Source organism: Chenopodium quinoa, unplaced genomic scaffold (genome assembly GCF_001683475.1).
Source record: "Chenopodium quinoa cultivar QQ74 unplaced genomic scaffold, ASM168347v1, whole genome shotgun sequence".
Lineage (NCBI taxonomy): Eukaryota > Viridiplantae > Streptophyta > Magnoliopsida > Caryophyllales > Amaranthaceae > Chenopodium > Chenopodium quinoa.
In genome coordinates, this window is record NW_018745000.1 from 5,114,508 (window position 1) to 5,128,139 (window position 13,632).

Sequence of the window (13,632 nt, forward strand, 5' to 3'; positions counted from 1 at the left end):
CAGTAGCTTTCACTGCAGAGTGTAGTGTCGTACTTCAAAATAAATCTTCACCTAAATTAAAAGATCCGGGTAATTTTTCTATCCCTTGTCATATTGGCAATCTAATGATTGATAATGCATTGTGTGATTTGGGCGCAAGCATTAGTGTTATGCCATTATCTGTGTGTTCCAAGCTAAATATGGGTAAATTAAAAGCTACCAATATTACTCTACAAATGGCCGACCGTTCTTTTAAATACCCCCTAGGTGTTTTAGAGGATGTTCCTGTTAGAGTAGGTAAATTTTATATACCTGTTGATTTTGTTGTTCTTGATATGGCTGAGGATATGCAAACCCCAATTATTTTGGGTAGACCATTTCTTAACACGGCAGGGGCAATTATTGATGTGAGATGTGGCAAATTGACACTATCAGTAGGGGACGATAAAATTATTTTTAATCTTAATAATACCCCTTGTAGACACCCATTTGTGTCTCCCCAAAACCAAACTTAGTGATGAGTACCTTTCACGACGAATCATAATCGAATGAAACGAAAGTGTGGAAAGGTCTAGTGTTGCGGAAAGTTTTTATTTCTTTTCTCTTCTCTCTGTTTTTGAAAACTTTATTTTAAGAAAACATCCAATCCAGTTTGGTTGGTCCATGATATGGGTCCAATAGTAGTGTAGTTGGATGGGGCTTGCAAAGACCTTTCCAACGATATATTATAAGCCCATTTCCGATGAATATTGAGGAAGTTGTGGCCAATTTACCAAAATGGGCCCGGTTTGAGCTTTGTATACGGCCCAATGATCTAGGGGAGGGCCTAATATGATTTATCATTCCTAATGGAATTAGTAATGGTTTTAGTCTTCTAGAATCTTCTAGAAGGTTTTTTTCATTCCTAATTCAATTAGCATTGATAAGTTGACTTTGTTAACTTTTCAGAGTTTTAATCAAAATCAAATAGCATTTTCGAAGGAATTATATTATTTTATCCTCCAGTACGGTAAACTTATCGGATTTTCGAAAACGCGTTAGAATCAAGACTGGCGTCCAACCCCATTGGTGCCAGGCGCTAGCCATTGGTGCCTGGCGCCAGCTAGCCAGGGTTGGCGCCAACCTCGTTTCCTGAGCGTCAGACTCTGTTTTGTTAAATTATCTTTTTTGGTTGATTTTCTCTATAAATATCGTATCAAAAACTCCGTTTTGATTCACCAATTCTATTCATTCGCAAGCTTTCATCAATTGTTTAATTTAATTCTTTCATTCAATTCTTTCTTACCTTGCTTTCATACAAAATTCCGCATTCACAAGATCTAGAAACACCTAGCCATATTCGAAGTTGCCTTCGCCCTAGACGTGAAAAGTTTAATTTCTGAGGGTTTGGTCCCAAATCTCTATTTCAATTATTTAATTTAATTGTTTTGATTATTATTTTCCTTGAAGTTACTAACGTGTGTATTTTGTTATTAGAAGGAGGTACGAGGCATCAAAGTAAGTGCTTTAAATGATTTATAGATGTTATGATGTAGAAATCATGTTTAAATTGTTATTATGATATTCCTAGTATCATGTCTAGGGTAATTTTAATATTAAATATGATTGCTATGATGTCTTTTGTTCTCTTCCTAATATTTATGATTGTTAGTATCATGTTAGGGTTAAAGATTTGATTTTTATTGTTTAGTGACATGCTAGGGTTTGTTATTAATCTTGTTAGTGTCATGCCTAGGATCTTGCTATTATTATGCTTTAATATTCACATGAATATGATAATTATTATAATTGTTATAATTTATTATTATTATTTCGATGATGATTATTTTTTATGTTGCTTGATGCTATTTATTTATTGCTTGATCACCTTTATTGCATGTTTAAAGGGAATTTGGTACTTGTAATCATGCTTAATAAGATATTTAATAATCTTGTTAGGGTTAATTGTGATTATAATTCAAGTGATCGCCAATAATAGATCTGTTTGTGCATTAAATTCAACCAACATAGATTAAACAGGTTTAGGGTTAATCCTATTGATTGTATGATAATCAGAAAGCGCACATGAATACGAGCAGAATAAAGTAGAGGCCTATTATTAGGGCAGATTTGATAGGCCGTCGTCGAGCCTACCAAAGATAATAACTCCTATCTTGGTCTCACTAACAATAGTAAGGGTAAGAAAAGGGTCGAACCCAAGAGAGGCGTTGAATCAACCACCGAGTACTACCGTTTATATAAGCTAAATGAATTCTAAATTGGGTTGGTTTTGAGTAACTTCTTCTAATTCAATTCAACTAAAGCTAAGAGGAGATTAACAATATTAAGAGGAATCTAGGGCTTGGGTTATACCACTCAATTTCATCACAAATCACAATTAGCATGCAACAATCAAGGTAAATTAATGGGATATATTAGGGGAAGTCATCTATAGCACCCAACTACTCTCTCAAGCTAGAGGGATTAATTGAATCATGAATACAAGCTACTCTCGTGGTTACATAGCATAAAAGAAGTGTTAAAGCATAATCACGATGACATAAACATTCCCTTGACCGGTAATCCCTATTCTCATGGCATTTCGGGTCAATCAAGCATAAGGGAGCTAACTCAAGTTCATCTCTCGATCCTTCGTTGAGAAATCTTGGATAAATAGTTCTAGCAATGGCCATATACAAGAACTAAGCAATTAAACCACTTAAGCTCAACTAATTAACATCCCACAACAACCAAATTAGCACATGCAACAAGTAATTAGTGACTACATTGAGGGTTTTGCCCAAACCCTAGAATTTAGACTACTCACAATCCATGGGGGTTAAAGCAATTAAAGATTTCAAGCAATTCATGAACAAGTTCAAACTAAGGATTAAGCTAATTAACAATCCAAAACATGCAAGAACTAGCAAATAATTAACAACAAAGTAAAGAGAAGTAGAAAAGATGAGTAAGAAATGGTTACTATGAATCTTCAAAGTGAGCAACAATGGTGGATTTTGTCTTCCACAATGATTGAATTTGAATGTTTCCAAGCTAATAATTGAGAACTAACTAATTATTTGAGAATTTAATGTTCTAAGACTACAAACTAAGAGGAAAGCTCTAAAAAACTGCATCGTCCGTACAAATGAGCTCAAAGGGGGTATTTATAAGACCCCCAAATAAAAAGGACGGAGAAAACAAGAATCGGGCTTGACTGCAGGTCCGCACGGACGTGCCAGATTCGGCACGGACGTGCAAGCATAAGCACGGTCGTGCCAGATTCGGCACGGACGTGGAGAGGGGGCAGAATTGAGGCAGAACGTACTGCTAAGAATCGAGCAGCTCCGCACGGACGTGCAGATATTGGCACGGACGTGCAGCTACATGTGCACGGACGTGCTTAATTTGGCACGTCCGTGTAGGCCTTGGAAGAATGTTCTAAGTTTCTGGAGCACTCCTGCACGGATGTGCAAGGTCTGGCACGGCCGTGCAGCCTCTTTTGCACGGACGTGCCAAATTAAGCACGGTCGTGCAGGCCTTGGCAGCTTGTTGAAACTTTCTGGAACCTCCCGCACGGACGTGCAAGGTCTGGCACGGCCGTGCAGGGTCTTCTAAGCCCTTTTTTCCATCTTTTCTTCTATATTGCTCCTTTCCTTGGCTTCTTTCAACCATCTTCTTGCTTCTAACCTCGGCTTTGTATCCATGGGCTCCATTTGGTCGTTCTTTTGAACCTAGATTCTCAACAAAGACACCAACAACCCGTGAAGCATAGGATACACAAAAATTGCATAATAATAGAGTAAAAATGAACCAAAACGCAAATTTTATCAAGTAAACTAGGTTCAAAACACCCTAAAATCATATCAAATAGCAAGTTATCAAATCCCCCAAGCCAAGCTTTTACTCGTCCTCGAGCAAAACAAACATGTCAAACCAAAGGAGGAAAACAATTTGCTAATCATTAATCCAAGGAGAGGCAACAAGGGGGAAGCATAAATAAAAAAATCCGTATGGTGACAACCATCATCACTTTTAGCACAAGTGAGAAGCAATTTAAACCTCTAAGTCGCCTTAGAGGACGAGTTTTTATCTCGTGAGGGTTTCCATTGAGTTTAACCCACAACTCACACAGACCATGACAAACTATCAACTACACAAATCCCAATATTTTTATCACCCAAGTCAACTCATTGGGATATAAATCGCAAGCAAGTCAAGTGAGCAACTTTCAAGGATTACCAATCATATAAATGTACACTTGAGTTGGGGGTAAAGAGGGAAACTAAGCAAGGTTGCATTAGGATACTTCTTTAGACCTTTTACTAGTTCATTAGAGCACATCTAGATATTCCAAAGTTGTAACAAGCCCTCTTTCGGTTATAAAATCTCAAAATGCTAGTCCACCTCCCAAAATGCACACCCAAGGCCCCTTAATTACACTCTAACTCGGGAATTTCACAAGAAACAATAAACAACAAATTCGACAATGTGTGGGAGTCATCCACAAGTTGACCTCTAAAGAAAAGAAAATCAAAATTTTGAGAATTTTGGAGGAGTTTTTGTTCTCCCTTCTTTTCTATTTTTTTTTACATTATTGCCCTCGCCTCTTTTAACTGTGAGCGACTCTTCCTTTATTCGAAACGTGTGGCTTATTATGCCACTTATTACACATAATACAAGTAGAGCTAATTCCTTAATAGAGTTTCATTTCGGGGAGGAGAGGAGGCACATTAAGGGCACAAGGGACCGCAATTTGACTCAAACATATCCTACTTTGGGCAAATTTGACAATATCCTATGTTAGACGTGCAATTGAGCATTCATCGGCTTTCATTTCATATACACTAATGCAACCAGGATTAATAGACCTCTAAATGACCCCAACTCTTGCATACACCCTTCTAAAAGAACTTTTACTCATCACTCAAGAGTCAAGCAAGCAAGACATATTAGCGTCGTCATTTGAGTTTCACCCTTGGGCGATTTTCATTTTTCAATATTTTTTCGTTTTTTAATTTTTAATTTTTATTTTTTTTTGTGTAAGAAATGAAAAATTACAGCATTAGGCTAGCTAAACTAAGCATAAAAATAAATAAAAAAAACTATACATCTAAATAAAAAGATAAGAGAGGTATTCACAAGATAAGAAATTTGGATTTAGGGTATTGGATTTCAAAGGGAGCAAATTTGGATTTAAAGGATTTGGATGTTAGGGAAGAAGGGAATGGGAATAAACAACATGCGAACTCAATCATGGAAACACGAAAACACAACACGAACCAATGACACATGAGAGAACACTCCCCCCCCCCAAGCTATCATAAACATTGTCCCCAATGTTAAAGCAATGCAAGCACAAAGAGAAGGGGAGGAAGAAACTAACTCATTGGTTCGGGCCCCCTTGGGAGCTTGAGCCCCCTAAGTAGAGATGCCGGTACACAGTGCGGAAATCGCCCAACTCCAATCTGAGACTTTCGAAACTTGTTCTCATATTGTCAAAAGAAGTCCTCATGTCTTCGTTTGATTTCCTTAAGGTCTCAAATTCGGTGGTCATGCGGGAAAAATTCGCATTCATGTTGGCTACTTGCTGCTCAAAAGAGAGGTATGGGTTGTTTTCACCCACACCTTGATCTTGGTAACCCTCTTGGTCCCTTTGTTGGAACTCGTGTTGTTGATGAAATTGCTGTTGCTGAAATTGTTGATGATGTTGATGTTGTTGAAATTGTTGATGATGTTGTTTCTGTTGTTGTTGTTGTTGTTGGAATTGTTCCTCACCGCCTTGGGCTTGGTAATCTTCTCCACCCGGAATCCACTCAAAGTCCGGCTCAAAGACTCAGTTCTCGGGGTCGTAAATAACCGTGGCTTCCGGATTTGGCAAAGTTGCATAGGGGCGCCTACTTACCATCCACGTGTAGGTCCTACCCTCTTCATCTTCCTCCAACCAATGCATAGCCTTGAGGGAGCGGATGTCAAGTATCGTTGGTCCGGGAATGATCTCCAAATCTGCAAAATTAAGATCAAGAAAAGCAGCAATAATAGTGATCATCCCTCCAATTGTTATCACTCCACTCCTCGAGGATACGTCATCTAGGTGGTCTACAATCCAAGCCCCTAAATTCAACCTTTTGTCACCCTCACACAAGTGCCAAAGAAAAAGCAACTCACGGTTAGAAACTACACCCGAACTATCTCCTCTAGCAAAAATAGTATTAGCTATTAGGCGCTGGGATAGTCTAAAGGCGGGGTGTACTATGGCCGTGGCCTTGTCGGTCCTAGGATCTCTAGTAAATAGGCCGGTGATTTTTCTCCAAAAAGATCCCGGGTTATACTTTCGGGAAGGCTTATCCTTAGGTCCGAATTTGCCATCCGTTGGCCACCCAAATGCTTGGTTCACTTGTTCTATGGTCATCTTGTGATGGGTGTTCATCAATTGGAAGGTCAGGTAACGGGGGTTGTTGCGGTTATCTCAGTGGACATATAGTGAGGAGAGGAATTCTAAAGTAAGCCGTTTATAGGTGTTAGCATGCATTTCCAACCAATTTGGGACACCGGTTTGAAAAAAAAGTTGTCTAACATCATTCTCTACACCTAAGGCTTCGGCTACCTCATGGTTGTAAAATTTCGTTGGCCGAATTCTTCTCCTACTAATTCTTAGGTAGTTGTTCATGAAATCCGAATTATTAAAGACAATACCTAAGGTGTCCACTTGCGGTGGTTCGATGGTTGATGGAGGTGGAGGATTTCTAAGCCTAGCGGATGAGGTGTTTCTTGGTTGGTTTCTTCTTGACATGATCAAATTTTTTTTTAAAACCACTTCAAGCAAGCACAACACCTAATGAACAAGTACTTGAAACACACAAGGCTCTAAGTCTTCCACCTAACCAACACACAACAAGAATAAGCCCAAAAATTTACCAACAATGATCTTATCAATTCAAACAATCCAACACAAAATTGTCAATGCTCACAATTTACCAACAACAATTCAACAATCCAACACCAAAAGCATCCATACTCACACAAACCTATCACCAACCAAAATTTCAATGCTCACAATTCACCCAAATTTTTTTTCTTTTATACTACTAAACTAACAACAATCACAATTTCTTAACAAAATGTCAACAATTTGAACTATTACTACTCATAATATCAACCAACAAGCATTTAAACTATATAGGAAGGGCTTGAGATTAGAAAGATTATACCAAGAACGTCGTGGGTGTAGAACCCGCAAATGAACCTTTCTAGTACTCCTTGTTGTTGATTGAAGGCCCTTGTTCACCCAATTTGCTTAAAAATCAAAATTCAAGAAACCCCCAAATCAATGTTGAAAGTTAGGGTTTGAGGAAATTTTGGTATTTTGGGGTTTTGATGGTGAAAAGGGGTAGTAATTTGTGAAGAGTGTTGAAAGAGGAGTGAAAATTGTAGTTTAGAGTAGGGATTTGAGTGAAAAATGGAGTTTGAAGGGTGAGAAATAGGAGTAGTATGAAGTATGGAGTATGGAGGAGGAAGGAGTGTTTGAGTGTGAAAGAGGAGTGAGAATTGTGAGTATGGGGGGGTCTTTGCTATTATTTTATTTTTTTTTAATTTTTTTTTAGAAAAATCGCCATATTGCTGTGCAAGTTGAACCTGCACGGACGTGCGAAGGTCGGCACGGACGTGCAGGTTTCTGGCAAATTAACAGCCTCTTCTGTCTTCGATTGCACGGACGTGCAGAGGTTGGCACGGACGTGCAACTTGGCACGGTCATGCTGATTTTTGGCACGGACGTGTGAAGCTTCATATTTCAGCTATCCATTTTCTGTCTGGTTCTGCCTACATCTGCACGGACGTGCGATGTTCTGCACGTCCGTGCATACCTGATGGTGCACGATTTCTTCTTCTTTCTTTTATTATTATTATTATTATTATTATTATTATTATTATTATTATTATTAATTCTCTTTTCAATAAATACCTACAAAAGATATAAATAAAAAAAAAGGTTAGTAATAATAAAAATAAAACAAATGAAAAAAATAATAATTGAGAGAGAGTGAAGAACTCGGGTTGCCTCCCGGAAGCGCTTCTTTAACGTCACTAGCTTGACGACATTGCGGTATCAAATGTTAGTGAGGAATATCGAACTCATCAAGGTGAACAACTTTTGCCTCTTCATTCACAAACCGTCAAAGTACGCTTTTAGCCTTTGGCCATTTACTTTGAACGGTTCATCATTCTCTTTGGAAATTTCGATTGCACCATATGGGAACACCTTCTTGACGGTAAAAGGTCCACTCCATCTTAATTTTAGCTTTCCCGGAAACAACTTCAACTGGGAATTGAATAGTAGGACCTTGTCACCTTCCTTGAACTCTCTTTTGTTGATATGCTTGTCATGCCAAGCCTTGGTCTTTTCCATGTAGATCCGTGCATTCTCATATGCATCCAATCTTAGCTCTTCCAAGGCATGGAGGTCAAGTAACCTCTTTTCACCGGCACTTTGAAGGTCAAAGTTCAACGTTTTAATAGCCCAATGAGCACGATGCTCAAGTTCTACCGGTAAATGGCATGATTTCCCATATACTAGCTTGTAAGGGGTGGTGCCAATGGGAGTCTTGAATGCGGTGCGGTAGGCCCATAGAGCATCATCTAGCTTCGTAGACCAATCCTTTCTAGACCTATCCACCGTCTTCTCTAAGATCACCTTTATCTCCCGGTTTGAAATTTCGGCTTGACCACTTGTTTGAGGGTGGTAAGCTAATGACACCTTGTGCCTCACACCGTACTTCTCAAGATGAGCTTGGAAGGACCGCTTTGCAAAATGTGAACCTCCATCATTAATGACGGCACGTGGCACCCCAAACCTCGGAAAAATGACCTTCTTGAAGAGTTTGACCACCACCTTAGCATCATTAGTAGGAGATGCAACCGCTTCTACCCACTTTGACACGTAATCGACGACCACAAGAATGAATTTATTCCCAAAAGAGGTCGGGAAAGGCCCCATAAAATCTATGCCCCATACATCGAAAATCTCCAACTCAAGAATGTTGTTCAACGACATTTCACTTCTTCTTGAAATATTTCCGGTTCTTTGACACCGGTCACAAACTTTCACTACACCCCACACATCTTTGAACATTAAAGGCCAATAGAAACCACATTGTAAGATTTTTTCCAAGGTTTTGTTAGCACTCATATGTCCTCCACAAGGTGAGGAGTGACACATTGTGATAACACTTTCAATCTCATCATCCGGGACACACCTTCTAAAAAGGCCATCAACACCTTGTTTAAAGAGCAAGGGGTCGTCCCAAAAGTGTTGGCGAACATCATGAAGAAACTTCCTTTTTTGTTGATAGGTGAGGTCGGGAGGAAGAATAGAGCAAGACAAGTAGTTTGCAATGTCCGCAAACCATGGTGCCGGTGCTTGAAGGATAGCAAATAGTCGATCATCCGGAAATGAATCATCAATTGGCAAGTTATCAAGATCACCTACAAAGATAGGCAACCGTGAAAGATGATCGACCACAACATTTTCGGCACCCTTCTTGTCTCTAATCTCAATATCATAATCTTGCAAGAGCAAGACCCACCGTATCAATCTTGGCTTAGGTTCTTTCTTGGACAAGAGGTACTTCAAGGCTGCATGGTCGGTGAAGACTATGACCTTAGAGCCCAACAAGTAGGACCTAAACTTCTCAATTGCATGAACAATGGCTAGAAACTCCTTTTCCGTGGTTGTGTAATTCCTTTGTGCCTCATCCAATGTTTTGCTAGTATAATAAATAGCATGGAGCTTCTTGTCCTTCCTTTGTCCAAGAACGGACCCAACGACAAAATCCGAAGCATCACACATAAGCTCGAAAGGAAGCTCCCAATTAGGGGGTTGAATTATAGGAGCCGAAATCAAGGCCTCCTTCAACCTATCAAATGCTAGCAAACAATCATTAATAAACACAAAAGGGGCATCTTTTACCAACAATTGAGTGAGCGGCTTTGCGATTTTTGAAAAATCCTTTATGAACCGGCGGTAAAAACCCGCATGTCCAAGAAAGCTCCTTATCCCCTTCACATTTGTAGGGGGTGGGAGGCGCTCAATTACTTCAATCTTGGCACGATCTACCTCAATTCCCCTACTAGAAATCACATGACCAAGAACAATTCCCTCCTCTACCATGAAATGACATTTCTCCCAATTCAAAACTAAGTTCACCTCTTGACATCTTTTTAACACTTTAATCAAATTTGAAAGACAAGTGTCAAAAGATGAACCAAAAACAGAAAAGTCATCCATGAATACCTCAATTGATGATTCAAGCATGTCGGAAAAAATAGACATCATACACCTTTGAAATGTGGAAGGTGCATTACAAAGCCCAAATGGCATTCTTCGATATGCAAAGGTGCCAAAAGGACATGTGAATGTAGTCTTTTCTTGGTCCTTGGGTTGGATTGGGATTTGAAAAAATCCCGAGTATCCATCCAAGAAGCAATAATGACTATGTGATGCTAGTCTTTCCAATATTTGATCAATGAAGGGGAGTGGGAAGTGGTCTTTCCGGGTGGATTTATTCAATTTTCGATAATCAATGCACATCCTCCACCCGGTGACCGACCTCGTAGAAATGGTCTCACCCTTATCATTTTTTATGATGGTCATGCCTCCCTTTTTAGGCACAACTTGAACCGGGCTAACCCACTTACTATCGGAGATAGGGTAGATTATGCCCGCCTCAAGAAGTTTTAAAACTTCTTTTGTTACCACTTCCTTCATATTGGGATTGATCCTTCTTTGGTGCTCAATCGAGGAAGCATGATCATCATCAAGTAGAATTTTATGCATGCATATGGTGGGACTTATCCCCTTAATGTCATCAATTTTGTACCCAATGACATCTCTATACTTCCTTAAAACAACTAGGAATTTCTCAAGAGAGGTGTCATCGAGCTTAGCATTGACAATAACGGGATAATTCTCACTATCATCAAGAAAAGCATATTTAAGTAGAGGGGGAAGGGGTTTAAGTTCAACCTTAGGAGGAGGCGTAGTCCTCTCCTCTTTTGCCTCCACGTTAAGCACTTCAAATTTTATCACCTCGTGGGCCAAAGGTTGGTTGAGCAAGAGATCATACCCCTTTGCTTCTTCACCCTCCTCAACTAAGCTTCCCGTTAAGGTAGCTTGTAAAGGATCTCTTTCATACAATCTTTCTCGGAACTCTTCTAAGTCCCTCTCCAATGTGTCAATTCTATGAACTTCATCAATCAATGGCTTTTTCAAAGTTTGTGAGAATGAAAATGAAATTTTCTCATCTCCCACATTCAAAGTCAATCTTCCTTCCTTCATATCAATCACCACTCCCGCGGTGTACAAAAATGGTCTCCCCAAAATGAGGGGTACTCTTGAATCTTCTTCCATCTCCATTACTACAAAATCACATGGCATAAATACTCTTCCAACTTGAACCGGCACATCTTCAAGAATCCCCAAAGGTAGCCTAACCGTGCGGTCGGCTAGTTGTAAGGATATTCTTGTTGGTTTCAAGTCTCCAACTTTCAAGGTCTTTGCAATAGAATAGGGCATCAAGCTCACACTTGCCCCAAGATCACATAAAGCATCCATAGCTTCCAAATCTCCAATCTTCACCGGTATTGCATAGCTACCGGGGTCACCAAGCTTTTGGGGAAGCTTGTTTTGAATGATTGCACTCACCTCCTTAGGAAGGGAGATGGTTGCACTCTCTTCAAGCCTACTCTTGTTGGATAGAAGATCCTTCAAAAATTTTGCATAGGTAGGCATTTGTGGCATAGCATGAAGAAAGGGGATGTTCACTTGAAGTCCTCTCATGACTTCAAGAAATTTTGAAAACTTCTCATTCAACTTCTTCTCTACAATTCTATGAGGAAACGGAATGGGGGGGCTTATATACTCTCATAGGGGGCTTTTCTATTCTTTCTTCATCTCCCTCATCTTTCTTTGTGGCTCCCTCATCACTCTTTTGCTCTTTTCTCTCAACTTCAACTACTTCATTTTCAAAATCATCCTCACTTCTCACCACAACTCCCTCATCTCTCTTTTGTGGCTCCTCTTCACTCATAACTGGGCCCTCATAACCCCTTCCCGATCTCAAAGTGATAGCCTTAGCTTGCTCCTTTGGGTTCACTACTGTTGAGCTTGGAAAGTGACCACTAGGATTGGAGGATGAACTTCCAACTTGTTGTGCAATTTGAGCCAATTGGCTCTCCATTATCTTATTATGTGCTTGGAGTTGTTGGATGTTTGCATTCATATCCGCATTGTTCCTTATGTGTTGAGTCATGAAAGTTTCAAGAACGAACTCAAGGCTAGTCTTTTGAGGAGGTGGAGGAGGAGGAGCGGGTTGGTTATATTGTGATCTTTGGTGGTTTTGATCCCTTTGGTTGGGATGGCGGTATGGAGCTTGTTGGTTTTGAGAATGAGGTTGGTTGTAGTGGTTTTGAGGTTGGGTTTGATTTTGGTTGTAGTTATTTTGTGGGGGGCCTTGGTTGTATTGCTTCCATCCCGTGTTTTGTTGGGGCTTCCAACTTTGATTGTGGGATTGGGAGTATTGTTCATTCCTTTGCCCAATTGCCGCCGCTTGCTCTTGATTCGTTGAGTTGCAATAAGAGGACAAGTGATCATTTCCTCCACAAGTCTCACAAGACATGACTTGTGAGGAAGAGCTTGAGGGTGTGAGGGTGGCTTGATCTAACTTGTGAGCTAGCATATCAAACTTTGATGCAATAAGATCTATTGCACTAAGATCATGAATTCCGCCCTTCTTTGTTTGAGGTTGCCTTCGATCACCTCCACATGCATAATGTTTGGCCACTTCTTCAATCATCTTATATGCATCATCCACCGACAGCTTTTTGAGGGTACCACCGGCCCCGGAATCAAGGTTGGCCCTTGAAATAGGAGTAAGACCGTCATAGAAGCTTTGTACAATGATCCATGATGTAAAACCATGGTGGGGGCATTTCCTTGTGTAATCTTTGAAATGCTCCCAAGATTCACTCAATGTTTCATTAATGTCTTGATTGAAATTGGTGATCTTTCTTCTTAATTCGGTGGTCTTTTCCGGAGGACAATACTTTCCAAGAAAGGCTCTAGTGACCCCGTCCCATGTACTCAATGATCCCTCTTCAACCGTTCTCAACCAATGTTTTGCTTTATTACGGAGGGAGAATTGAAACATGTGCATACGGATGAACTCTTCCGAAATGTTGTTTTGCTTGATGGTTGTACACAAATCAAGAAAGTTGTCCAAATGAGCAAAAGGACACTCATGAGGACTACCTCCGAATTGATCGCTTTGAATCATACGGATGAGTTGTGGTGAAAGCTCAAAGTTGTTTGCATTTGTGGTGGGAAGACGTATGCCACTCCGAAGTTGGAATGCGTTGGGGTGGTCATAGTCTCTTAACAATGGTTGAGGAAGATTCTCTCCCATGTTATCTTCTTCGTTAGCTCCAAAAACCTCTTCCGGATCGGAATCCGAATATACAATGGAAAACTCGGCTGTGCCTTGCAAGAGTCTCCTCACGTTTCTCAAAGTCCTATTTAGCTCTGGATCAACGGGAATAAGCGGTGATTGCTTACTCTTTCGTGTCATGCAAAGTCAAACAAAGCTAAGAAAAACGTTAGCAATGACTATCACAAGTTAA

At 40.0% G+C, this 13,632-nt stretch overlaps 1 protein-coding gene across 1 annotated transcript; it reads right to left on the reverse strand.

The window, feature by feature from the left end:
- Nucleotides 1-11,843: 11,843 nt before the first annotated feature.
- LOC110707597 lies at nucleotides 11,844-13,418 on the reverse strand. Its single transcript, XM_021885625.1, has one exon. The coding sequence runs from the start codon at nucleotides 13,416-13,418 to the stop codon at nucleotides 11,844-11,846; it is 1,575 nt and encodes a 524-aa protein (XP_021741317.1).
- Between the last annotated feature and the right edge of the window lie 214 nt (nucleotides 13,419-13,632).